General features: G+C 47.6%; 1 protein-coding gene across 4 annotated transcripts in view; it reads right to left on the reverse strand.

The window, feature by feature from the left end:
* Nucleotides 1–2,650: 2,650 nt before the first annotated feature.
* The window catches only part of KIAA0319L (KIAA0319 like), a 68,254-nt gene continuing 57,996 nt past the window's right edge, over nucleotides 2,651–12,908 (reverse strand). For all 4 annotated transcript variants that reach the window (XM_075908828.1, XM_075908829.1, XM_075908827.1 and 1 more), the window contains 5 exons: nucleotides 12,685–12,827; nucleotides 10,559–10,681; nucleotides 9,720–9,810; nucleotides 8,747–8,838; nucleotides 2,651–6,405 (listed from right to left, as the gene is read on the reverse strand). In XM_075908828.1, coding sequence (XP_075764943.1) covers nucleotides 6,218–6,405; nucleotides 8,747–8,838; nucleotides 9,720–9,810; nucleotides 10,559–10,681; nucleotides 12,685–12,827 — 637 coding nt within the window. In that variant the 3' untranslated portion in view covers nucleotides 2,651–6,217. The remainder of the gene's footprint in view (nucleotides 6,406–8,746; nucleotides 8,839–9,719; nucleotides 9,811–10,558; nucleotides 10,682–12,684; nucleotides 12,828–12,908) is intronic.

Consider the following 12,908-nt stretch of genomic DNA (forward strand, 5'->3'; position numbering starts at 1 on the left):
GTCTGGGGGGTACGTCAACACCACTGAAATTTGGAGAAAGCTGAATTTTTGTTTTAAGTTTTACAGCGTTTTATTATTTTTGTACTTTTTACACCCAAAAATTTCATCGCCCCCCCGGCTACGATTAAGTTGTTTAAACAAATATGTTGCAATAGCAGAAAAAAATTGTGTCTGAAAACTGTAGGTACTGGGAGTATTTATCATTTTTTTAAAGGGGTACCTGATTAAAAAAAAGGTTGAGAAACACAGGGCTAGGAGATGGTGAGAGCCGAGGGGGCTGGAGGGTGATGGCGCTATGACATTTGAAGCCACTAGACGGAGAAATGTATGGTTAATTTTTTTAACCAATTGTAAATTGAGCCTAAGCCAGCAAAGGAGCTATCCGCAATGACGGGAGTTGTACCCAGGCAGCACAGTGCAGGGAAGGGTCATCTCCTGGAATGACACTATCAGCCGCAGAGGTATCAAACCCAGTGCATGGCTTATAAATGGTCTAGTAACCTGGGTGGTGCAGGATAGCAAGGAGGAACGAGGTGCCCCCTGAAGGTGAATTCCCTCCACTTGTTGAAACACACCAGCCCCCTCATGTTACGCAGGCTCCTTTTGGCTGCTGCAGTGCTAATGTGCAACCTCTACAGCAACTCTTAACTGACAGCAGGGCAGCCCTGGTTAATCTCCTTCAAGGACTGCACTAATTAATAAACGTTCCTCAGCTTCATTAGGAGCTACAGACAGCCCGTGTGCTGCTGCACTTTGCGGGAGCTTGATCCCTGAAGCTTCAGCAATTTTGCTTTCCAGTGAAATCAATAGCCCACATTTGCATCTCCTCCAGCTTCCTCAGAGCCGATGCACTTGAAACTCCCCATCCTACACCCAGCCTCTCAAATCTTAGTTGTCAGGGCTTTTTAGCCAGGGACTGCGGCAGCCTTTGCACTTATGGCTGGTTCTGCGGCTTACGCACCCAGCTGGGTGTCCAAGACGGTGCTAGAGCCAGGGTGCCACTCGCCACACCTGCCACTGTGTTTCTCCCCAGCACAGAGGCTACATTTGAGGTGTCCGCCAATAGACAAAGCACACAGCCAGGGGCTGAGCAGTCACAGACTCAGGAATGTGGGACTGGAAGGGACCGAGGAAGGTCAGCAAGTCCAACCTCCTGCACGGTGGCAGGACCTAGCTCAGGAAACCCAGCTCAGACCATCTGTGGTGTCTGGCCAACCTTTTCTTAAAAGCCTCCTGTGATGGGGACTCCACAACCTGTTCCAGAGCCTAGCTACCCCTAGAGTTAGAAAGTTTGTTCTAATGTCTCCTTTGCTGCTGCTGAAGCCCATTGCTTCTTGTCCTACCTCCTGGGGACAGGGAGAATGCTTAATCATTGTCCTCTTTGCAACATGCCTTATCAAGTCACCCTCCCTCTTCCTTTCTCAAGACCAAACTTTTTCTAAACACTCGCCTCGTAGGTCAGGTTTCCCCTCTGGACTCTTTCCAAATCATCCTTCCTAAAGTGTGGCACCCAGAAATGGACACAGTATTCCAGCCAGGCCCTCACTGATATGAGGGGCGAGTGGAACCCCGGCCTCTTTATTTCTTACATACAACACTCTTGTTAATACACACCAGCTCATACGTGGTTTGTGGTCCATTGTGACCTCCAGCTCCCCGGCAGCAGTACTATAGGTTGGACCTCCCTGGTCCAGCACCCTTGGGACCTGACTGATCCTGGATGAGGGATTTTGTTGGATTGCTGCTGTCCCACCCCACCCCTTCTCTCCAACTAGCTCCACCTGTAGCCCAGGTGAGCCGCCCACTGGCTTGTTTCTCGCCCCCTCCTTCCACCCTGCAGCCCAGCTGGGATATGCATCATTTCCCCCTCTCAGCATGACAGGTTCCCGGCCCCCCACTGTGACTCTCTGATCCTGGAACATCCGTGGTCCTTCTGGACCAGAGAGTTCTGGTTTATAGAGGTTCAATCTGTACCACTTAAGAGAGTTATTCCCGATTTTGTAGCCGTGCATTTGATTTTTCCTTCCCTAGGCCAGTCGCTTGCATTTCCTCTTCAGTACTAACCTGAAAAGTGAGCAGTCAAGCCAAGCACAGTTAATAGAGTTGTCTTGCAAGGTAACCACCCTGACAGACAGAAAGTAACACAGAAGTTGGGAGCAGAAGAGATCATTGCCCGCAGATCTGACAAGCTCAAGAACAGACAACAGCTACTGACCCAATGCCTCACTGGTGGGTCAAATAGAACCCAGGAAGTTTTATATTGCAGACGCCGGGGCATCCCTGGCTAATACAGAGAAACATGTCTAGGCAAGATCTACAAAATCCAACTTGGGATGCTCTAGCCAGACTTGAGCAGCCTCTGAGTTCTAGGTGAAGTACTCTTCAGCAATTTACACATTTAGAATATCGCCCTCTCGCTTCTGGCAAGTTGCAAACACAGCAGTCAGCTGGGCAAGGGAGTAATGCACTATGGTTATTAATGAATGGTAACAAAGTGATTGGCAGACATGGAGCATAGGGAAAAGGGAACAAAAGGGTATTTGACTGATTGTAGGCAACATATTTTTCAAGTGGCAGTCGCTTGCTTTAGACACCCCCTCAAAGTTTCTCTCAAGAGAAACTGAGCCAGAAGTAAAGAAGCAGCAGCAAAATAACTTCCCCTTTTATTTGCAAGAAATGTGTGGGTTTTTTTTCCCCCCAATCATTCGTTAATCTTGATCCAAGTAACACTGCAATCAAACAAACATCATTAAAGTTCAGACAGGTTGGGCTGGCCCCAGGTACAGAAAAATTAAGAACAAACTATTTAAACTGGGATCTTGACATTGCAAGAAATTGCGCCCTTTGATCCAACATCTGGACTCAACACAAATGTGTGTCTGAAGTACATTTACACTGAAGAATGAGGAAAACAAAATAAAATTCGGCTGATGGTTCATCTAACAGATGTCTCAGCTCTTAACTTCCACACATGGGTAACTTGTAGCCATAGAATCTCTAATTGTGGAATTATAATGCACAGCCATGCAGAAGAGTTCTTATTGCAAGGTCAAACTCTGATCAGGTTACTTAGGTAACAAATGAGCAATGATATTAATACCCGGGGGTAGGAGGAAAGGGAGTTACAAGATTTTAAACTAATGTTTTTGTTGTACACATTGCTGCATCAGAGGAGGGTTTTCTCTAACATGGGCTGTCGTCTTTTTCCAAGTAAACGATCTTTTCCCTCCCTCTTCCACCTGAATAGAGATTTTTTCACCAATATGCGTAATGCTTCTACCTGCTGCTTGCAGGATTTTTCACTGACTCCCTCTCCCTTGATCAACATTAGATTTTCCCAGATTCCAAATTTATGAAAAGCTTCTCACACTTATCAGTACATAATGAGGGCACGTGTATATACATACTTCTTCTGGTAGGGTGAAACAATTTAGAGGCACGGAGGGTTAATATTTGAAGTGCAGAGCAGGGTTTTTTGGGGGGTGGCCGAAGGGGCATTTCATGCAGAGGGAGACTGTTGCGCAATAGAAGAATACTAATGCCAATAAGGAAATCTAACTTTCGAGATTAGTGATTGACAGTCATAAGCCTGCATTTTGAGATGACAAATGACTAAGGACAGGAAGCACTCCTACCAAAACTGGTTGGCAAGGAGTCTGAAGAAGGCCCATCGCCTTCTGCAAAATGCAAGTCTTCTCTTTATCAGGCAGGCAATAACTATTCCATCTGCAGCGGTGCTGTCAGACAACTAAAGCACTTCAGTGTAAGTGGGCAGTTCCCACAGCGAAATGGGAGGAAGGAAAAAAACCCTCAGCTAAAGAAAGGTGCTGTTGAGTAATAGCTGGACTGAGTTTAATGCTTTCTCCTTCCGTCACAGGAAGCCAGAGCGCCAGTGTAAAGACGCAGTACTGATGTCTGCAGCAAAAGAATCTCAAAGTGTTACTGCTGCAAATAGGCTGAGAATTCCCTGCAGGGAGGACCTCTCCAGGACAAAAGGGAAGTACCAGGCTTCAAGTGCCTAAGGGAGGAGAGGGTTCAAGGGATACCTACCTCAAGAGTTTCATGGATGATATCCTGCCCAACATTTTCAGCGCTACTCACAACAACAGCACATTTCTGACAGAAGGATGATCTGTAACTTGACTGAATCCCCTTACATCATCTGAAATGGAGAACTGTGGTGTTACCTACCGCCCTGCGTGGTGGGGGAAAGGCGGGAGCGGACGTGGGATCATGACAGCACACTGGGGGTGCCATCATCTAGGGAGAGGCCAGGCCAGGCTGAGACCACCATGACTATGGAGAGATGAATAGGCACACAGTCAGGCTGTATGGCAGAAGCGCAGTCTGTGCTACGGTGCACAATCAAGAGAGGTCAAGAACTATGGTTGGCCTAAGTCAATTGGGCAAAATGCTTATCTATTAGCTAAGTAGAAATAAACAGCGAATCCAACACTTGTGCCTAAGGAAGACATCTGATTGCACAGAAAAATAAAATTAGCAGCAGCCACGACTACATTCAATGGGGGAACACTCCCTCAAATTAAATAGTGTCTTTAATCTTCATCTGGTTCAACACAAGTCAGTAGTGCAGCAATATAAATACAATGTCAGAGTTAAAAGCCTTTTGTCTTTCAGTATCCAAAAAAGGGAAGCCAATGAAACAAGTTTCCAGTTTTAAGTAAACATGAAGAAAGGCGATAAACTAAGCACTCATCCTACAGGGGCAGAGGCATCTGACACCCCAATGAAAAGAGCAAATACGTGCCAAGGGGGGAGGTTTGGCTCAAGAAAGCAGCATGTTAAGAGACAGAAGTAGCAATGGAAAGGGAGAGTCACACACAATCACTGAACCCCATGCTTTCACAGACTGAAAGGAGCATGTAATTCAGAACTCCGCTGCTCAAGAGGATACACTCCATACTGTGACGTGCCTCTGGGAGCCATTGGCAGGTATTTGGGCCTAGAGGGTTTGAACGGCCCCAGTTTCAGTCAGTTAATGAATGTGAAGTGTGCATGCCAGCTGTCTGCCAAAACAATTTGAGAGTAAGAACATACCCCGGGCTACTCAATGACAGCACAACAAAAGGCTACCGAGGTGCCAACTGGAGGGGAATGAAGGTATCCGCCCAGGTTTGTCTTTGACATGTGTAAGTGTTTGAAGAAAGGACAGTGTCACGACATTCTACAGTAGGGTGGGAAGTGCTGATGTTTTAGTGTTACTGAGCACACGTGGACGCGTATAAGAATCTACATGGTGTGCTGCCGAGGGGAACAAGTATCTCAGGGCTTGGAATTAAGCTATTAGTCGCAGATCCCAGAAAGGCAGGCACTCTCCTTCCCATTAGCAAAGGATCCCTAAGGTCTGGAACAAACCGGGGAGGGCTCACTGACGGGATGAGGACATCCAGTCCAGCTGGTCGGCACAGACTCTGGAGATGGGCTGTTCATTCCAGCTAAAGTTTCGGGATCTGATTAGGTGCCACTTCATCTCCATTCCCAGTGAAAAGACTAATAATTTAACATAATTGCAACCCCCTTAGCTGTGAACCGATGCAGCCCCTTTTGTGTGAGCATGGTACTTTAAATGCCCCACACCCCGCATGGTTAGCTGGGGTGAAAACACAAGGTTAATTTTTAGTAGAACTGGGGCTTGATCAGTGGAGGGGGAGGGGAGAGACGGGAAAAACTAAAAAGCTTTTTCTGTGGCTGAAGTAGCACATGAGCTAGGTGCTTTCTCGTTTTTAAAAAGTCAGTTAGTGTGCCATCACTAGTGGAGGCTACAGTGGTGCGATGGGAGCCCAAAGCACGGCTCTTACACGCACGAGCCAGACCCTCCTTCAGAGAGAAGAAACCTCCAGTGGGGAGTAAACTGAAGGTCCATGGGAATTTCACCTCCATGGCAGTCCTAGTAGGTGGGTCTGTGCATTCACAGCTGCAGGAAGTGGCTCTATCCTGTTGCATTCCAGAGGCCAGGTAGTCTGCATTTCACAGTTTCCTTTTCCTCCCTTTAATTTCCCTTGAAGTCAGGATTCAAGTACAACCAGTTCTAGTCACATAAAAAGAAACCCACAAAAACAAAAGTCGTTTCCGGGAAATAAGTTAGCAGCTTTCTCCTAACACGATCCAGCTGGTCTCCAAAGGCTCCCTGGAACCGGGGACTGGAGTGGTCCCCGCTTTTGCTCTGTCCCCTACCTAAAAGTGACTTAGAGCTTGGCTATAAGATCTCTTCCCTCTGGTTCTTCGGTTTGGGCAGTGCCTGTCCGTTGCGCAGGGAGCCATTTTGACTACGGAGCAGTTTCCCTTTCTCTCGGTCTGGCCACGTGAAGATGGCTTCGTCGCTGTCCAGTTCAGATTCAGAGTGCATCAGGCTGGTGTTAAGGACCTGAGCTTTCTGTCTGCTGCCTTTAAAAGATGCCAAAGAGAATCCCACATTAGAAACACTCTCAACATTCTCAATGACACACATGTGAGTGAACAGAGAAAGGTCCACCTGCTCCCTCCATGCTGCTATTAGGCATACACCCACAGTCAAGAAATCCACCCAGTTCTCTGGAACTATCACCCAACTCCACCCGGCTTGCAAGATCCCCGCCCCCAAGTTTGTTTTAGGCATCATGACACGATCAGGTCTCACATTCATGTTGAGATGCTCCAGGACACAACACACAGAGAAATTGCTGAGGTTGTTTGGGGGGGGGGGGGGGGGGGAATGAGAGGTATTTGGGGCTTTCACACCTCCCTGACCTAGGGAAAGGGCACTGCCTACATATAGTTCTATTATGGTAAGAGAGGAAGTAGTAAAGAGTAAGCAAGGATGTACCAGTATTATCACTGCCTACTCTTACTATTTGCCCTTCTCTAGCACTGCTGCTTCTCCTCCAGCCTGCAAGGGAAGGAAGATAAATTAATGGGCTGAAATGAGATGAAATTCACAAGGGCGGAGGAGAGACATGTTTACCAATATTGTCAACAGAAGAAATATTTAGATTTCAGTTTTCAACTTAACAGTGAAATGAAACATTTGCTCTGGAAGAGAGAACGCTCCCACATGGAACTGAGCAAAGAGACACTCTGCTTAGCAGACAACAGCTAAAGCATCAAGGAGGGAATTTAGTTACCAGTGAAAAGCGAGTGGTTGAGGTATGTGTGCCACAGAGTGATGGTGGAACAATAAGCCCTTTTGCTGATAAGGATCTTTGGTGCTAGTTGCCCACCCCAGTTAAGCCTGGCCATCTGGCATGTTATCGGCAGAGGAAGTCCCCGCTTTCTTCAAGGGTATTCAAACTTGTGCTTTCAGGATACATCGCTCCCAGAGGAATGATCTGATCGGCACAGTCCTGGCAATGCCCTCCACTGCTGTCATTAGGCACTGTTCACTTTGCTGGAACGTCATTAAGGAGGATACTACTATGATGAGCAATTATTTTCAGCTAGCAAACAAGGATTAAGGACTATTTTCCATGCACTGTTAAAACAACCTCTCCCCTTTCATACAAACAGGAGGTGAAGAGTCTCGTTAATAAGGATTATTTTAAGAGCTGAAATCTCTCTCGCTCTTTGGAGGATGTGTACACATTCTGCCCAGGCTTTGCATCCTCGTTCCCTACCCTCGGCCATTTCCCCAGCAGCAATGATTGGGTGCCAGTGTTCTGCAGGTACAAACACATCATTTCTAGATCCCCCGCAGAACAAATGCAGTCACCTCGGGTAGAGGTGAACCACCCCAGCAGAATGCACCAAGTGAAAGGGGAGGGGAGGGAGGGAATACTGGCTCAGGACATAGGGACAAACTCTGACCTGGTGGGAAAGGCAATGGATTCTGTGTGCACAAAGAACACGCACAACCTGGGTTTTTAAAAAGTCTTGATTCCAAGGAAGACGTCAGCCTTCCTAGCCAGCATGGCAGGCTTTCAAACCCAGTGTCTCAAGGCCTCAATATGTTTCCAAATTCTTAGCTTAGGTTGCTGCCCTCCCATACATCCCAGTTCATACTCACACCAGAGTCATGAGAACCTCTCAGCACACAGTCCCACTGCCTACTTGTCCTAGGGCAGCAACCAGAGGGAACAATTCACTTTGACACAGACTCTTGGGATATTTTTAAATGGAAATTTGAGGCTGGAGGATTGGGGGGGGGGAGGGGAAAACCAGAGTCTCTCATGAGTGGAGCAGACCAGGCCATGCAGGTGCCTGGTTCCCACTGCCTTTATAGAAATCAGACACTGCTTACTGTTGTTCATTTGTCAGTCCAAATCCAATATGCTGCTCCATTTCTCAGCAGCAAAAAAACTATGCTACTCTGGGATCCAGCTGAGAGGTTTAATAAGGACAATGAATTTTTAGATGCTAGAGAGGAGTAAATACATTCAAAAGAAAACTGAGCCCAAACTCTTTATATAAATAACTTTTGATTATGCTTTTGCTCCTCTCTTCACTGCTTGGATCTGGTTGGGGTCAGAACCAGAGGTGGCTGTTCATGTGCTTTTTTTGTAATGTGACAAAAGCTGGAAAGACCAGGACAGGGCTATTTCCTAGGAAGTTTCCAGCCTTTCTTCTAGAACAAGGAGGGTGATAAGCTTTGACCATGTGGCTCTTTAGATCTGAAGCAAACCCCCAGACCTGCTTAGCGTTGCCTTCATCCCTCAGTATTACGCTCGTGTCACACTGCCATATTAAATCCTCGGGAGCAGGACTGTACTGTGTCAGCATTCCAGAAGTGTTAAGTTCCTCTCTCATGTATTACCTGCTTTGAGGTTTGGTTTTAACTCCAGACTCTCTTGATCGGTGGCATCCAAAATCTTGTATTTGCTTTTTCTTTTGGGTTTTCCTTTCCTCCTGGAAAAGGAAGAAAGTTAGGCTGATGTTCCCATTTAGACAAACTCAGACAGGAAAAGATTTAAACATAAGAGTTGTGTCTTGTTTCTAATTTTAGTCATATGAGAGGACACTATATTAACAAATTACTTTCGTTGCACAATTTTACATGAATCTAAATATTGCATCCAAACTCAACCTTGAGTTCCTTTATGCTTCACCTGTACCACTCTGCCCCACCCTCCCCTTATTACACCATTGTTCACAATGCATTTTTTCTAAATCAGCAACAAATGGCAGATACTTTGAGAAATGGGAATAACAGAGGCCTGAATAAGTGACTAGGGATGTTACATTTTGATTCATTTCCATCGACTACTCAATTAGTCGATATGGAGTGGGGCTATCTCAGGTGCACCTCTGCCTTTTAAATGTAATAAGAGCAGCCTGCTCTTACATTTAAAAGGCAGAGGCGCAGTGGGGAACCCGGGGTGAAGTGGGGCCAGTTGAGTCCCTGCTTGCCCAGGGTTCCTGCTGCACTTGGGCTCTTGCTACATTTAAAAGGCAGAGGCACAGCAGTCACACTGGCACGACTGGGGACCGCTTCAAGCCCTGCTCACACCATTTCCCACAGTGCCTCTGCCTCCCCTGCTATCCCAACCCCATGAAGACGGTGCTGGGGAGAACCAGCTTTTAAGCCGGCTCCCCCAATACTGGCTCCTGTTCCCCCCTTCCCTTGCTGCCTCTGATATAGAGGCAGCAAGGGGGGCAGGGGAGTGACTAGTCGCTTACATCCCTTTAAGTGATCTGCTTAAACTACTGGTTTGGATCACCTCTGCCTCAGGCAGCAGCTACATGCATTGAAGCTTTAGAGATGAGGATTTAATGGCCCAGGTTGTTACCTCTTACAACAGCAGACCACAGTCCAGGATAAGATTCCAAAGGCAACCACAATGACAAAGGACGCAATGATCACATACAGCACGCTCCATTCTGTGACCAAAAAATCCCAAGAGATACACAGTTTAGAACCTCACACAGTTCATGGCTGGGACTTTAGGTGACCCTTCTATAGAAGGTCAACTCTCACAAAGAGATGCCACATCACTTAATAGCACTAAAGAGACCAGCGTTCTGCTGCCAGCTCTACCACTAACTCCTCTGGCAGACCCGATTCTCCAGACCCTCTCTCTGCTTGTCTCTCTGTCACCCACACCACTAACAAGACATGTCTCACACGATGTATTTAATTATTAACTAGTTAGCCCTCCATGGCAGGGAAGTGTGAGTCTGATTTAATAGTGAATTCTGCTTCTGTGGTATAACTGCATTAACATTAACATTACACTTTGTGAAATGGAGGCGGAAGCATGGGCAGCAACTCCACTTTGCTGTGCGAGCAAGGGAAAAGGACAGAGGTGCTAACTGTATGCGCTGAAAATAGATTCAACTCTTTTGGTCAGGGCTCATTATCTCAGGGCTCTGGAGATCAGCTTCCTACCAATAGTCACTGACCAAGATAGGGATTCTGCTCCTGCTCCCATTAAAAATCAATGAGAGTTTTGCCTTTAACCACGTTGAGCCCCATATCTAGGTAACAGGATATCAACGCTGGCAGACAGCTGCTCTTCAGCATGGCAACGGGCTTCATGCAACATCAGTCCAACTAGGCAGCCCTCGGCTGCTTCCACGCAGCTCTCTTCAAGAAAGCAGTAACCCCCGCACCCCAGATTGCACATACCACAGTTACTCTCGCCATCTCCCATCTGCACTTTGATGAAGTTCTCCATCCAGAAAGGGTCACAGATGCAGCGCTTGGTGAATGAGTCGCAGCGCCCGTGCTCGGAGCAATTCAGCTGGCAGGCTGGGGACAGGAAGCAGGAAGATGAACTGAGTGGCTGAGAATGAGATTAGACTGAGACTTAAGCCACAGAATGCACGAGTTACAACAGCAGCCGTGCAAAAATTAGGGAGGTCTGTGTAGGTTTATCAGTTTATCAGACTGGGTTTATCAGTTAATCTTGTCGACTACATGCATTCACGCCTCCTTGGGTGGGTGGAGGGTGGGGAGCTGGCTTAAAAGCTGGCTCCCCACGAGCACCAGATTCGCCTGTTCCCAACCCCCATGCTGCTGCCTCTGATAGAGAGGCAGCAGTATGGAGGGTGACAGGCAGGAGCTGATACGTGCACGGACCAGCTTTTAAGTGGCTCTCTGCGTGTGCCAGCTCCGCAGACCCGCCTGCCCCCCTCTTGCTGACTCCTACAGAAGCAGACAGCGGGGGGAGGGGGTGACAGGCAGAAGCTGGCTTAAAAGCTGGTTCCCCACAGCACCGGCTCGGAGGTGCCACCTACCCCCCTTTCATTGCTGCCTCTATCAGAGACAGCAGCAGAGGGAAGGAGGACAGGGGAGGCTGCTGCGAAGCAGCTTCTGTCTGCAGTAAGCCCAGGCAGAGGCTGCTCTGTGGTAGTAGCCCCTGCCCACAGGGGTCTGAGCTCCCCACGGACAGAAGCTGCTCCAGCATCGCATGGGACAGCCTCTGTCTGCAGCAAGAGGTTGCTTAATATATCAGTCCACAGGGGATGCCATGAAGGGGTCTGAGCTCTCTGTGGACAGGGACTGCTGGCATCCCGTGCTGCTGATTCTCTATCTGATTTTTAAACTGGCTCCCTTCGTGGACCAGCTCCCGCTTGCCACTCCATGATGCTGCTCCTGTTACAGAGGCAGCAGTGCAGGGTGCTTCCCGGGAGTGGGTCTGGGAGTGCACTGGCTGCCACCCTACCCCTGGGGACTATTGAAAAGTTGTGTAACCACTAAAATTTCATGCGGTCACATGACTATTCAATTACATGCTATCTAACATCCCTAGTAAAAATCGGGGCAGCCTGTGGGCAAACTGGCCCCCTGCTTTTTCCCATTCCTGATTACACATGGGAAGAGGAGACAAGAGTGGAGCCAGGAATTCAGGGTTCCAGTGCCTATTTTTACACCAAACTCAAAAGATGAGGGGGTTATAAGGCAAGTCACTGTGGGGACAATATTTTGGTATTTCTTGCAGGGGTTGTGGGATTAACTAAGTACAAGCATTGTATATCATTAGGGCAGAATGATTCAGAACTTGCATAGTACCCAAGAAAAAAAATCAGAAACTATAATAAAGTGGATGCTTCTGAACTGCCCAATCCCACAGGCATCAACCTGGAACCCGTTCACTCAGTATGTTTTTCCTGTTCTCACTGGCCTGTGAAACCGACCTGATTTCTCATTTCTGGTTTTCATTTCTTAAGAAAACGGAGCTAAATTTCTCTCCAGATCACAAAGCTAGAGCTGCAAATAGATCAGCTGTGTGTGAGTGGCTCCAGACCCACTGAGAAAGTTAAGGATAATTAACCTTCTCTGTAGGAGGCTTTAGCTGAGATAGATGCCAAGCATGTCTTCTTTTTCAAGCATAATAAGCAGAGAGCAAAGCTATGCTGTCGTGCTCCAACACACTCGGATCCACAGGGCAAACGGGAAGCGGCAGGTTCCTAGCACAGCTTACCAGTGTCTTTGATACGTATAATAGGAATGGGGATGCACATGGGATGATTCCCTCTTGGCCCACGCTACGGACTGAACAAGGCAGCTCCAGACCGAAAAGCACAAGTGTCTACAAACTTCAGCTAAGCAGTCAGACTCTCAAGCTGAGAACTGACATAACTCTGTGGATCAGGCGTCGGCGGTGGTGGGGGACACACAATGCTCACTGCGGACTTTGATTTACTATTGGCACAAGACCTAGAATCCTTTCTTCAGAGCGGGATGGGGAGGGGGTAACAGCCCAGTGTGGGGAACAGAAGTTAGCTCCTTCCACCATTACTCCTACTTACTGACTGTATTAATTTCTAGTGCTCGGAAGATGAGGAAGTCAGACTGCTGTTTCCGGAGTTCACTTTTGAGCGTCCATGCCACATCGTGCCCTTTGAAGATCTGATGGAGAGGCTGGTTCTGCACAAAGAACACCATCTTTGTGCTGCAAATCAGACATGAGAAAATGTTACCGAGAGAATCTGGCCAGAATTACATGTCAGCTGGTCATCACTATATTCCAGAA

The sequence above is a fragment of the Pelodiscus sinensis genome, chromosome 25, assembly GCF_049634645.1.
Source record: "Pelodiscus sinensis isolate JC-2024 chromosome 25, ASM4963464v1, whole genome shotgun sequence".
NCBI classification, from domain to species: Eukaryota; Metazoa; Chordata; order Testudines; family Trionychidae; genus Pelodiscus; species Pelodiscus sinensis.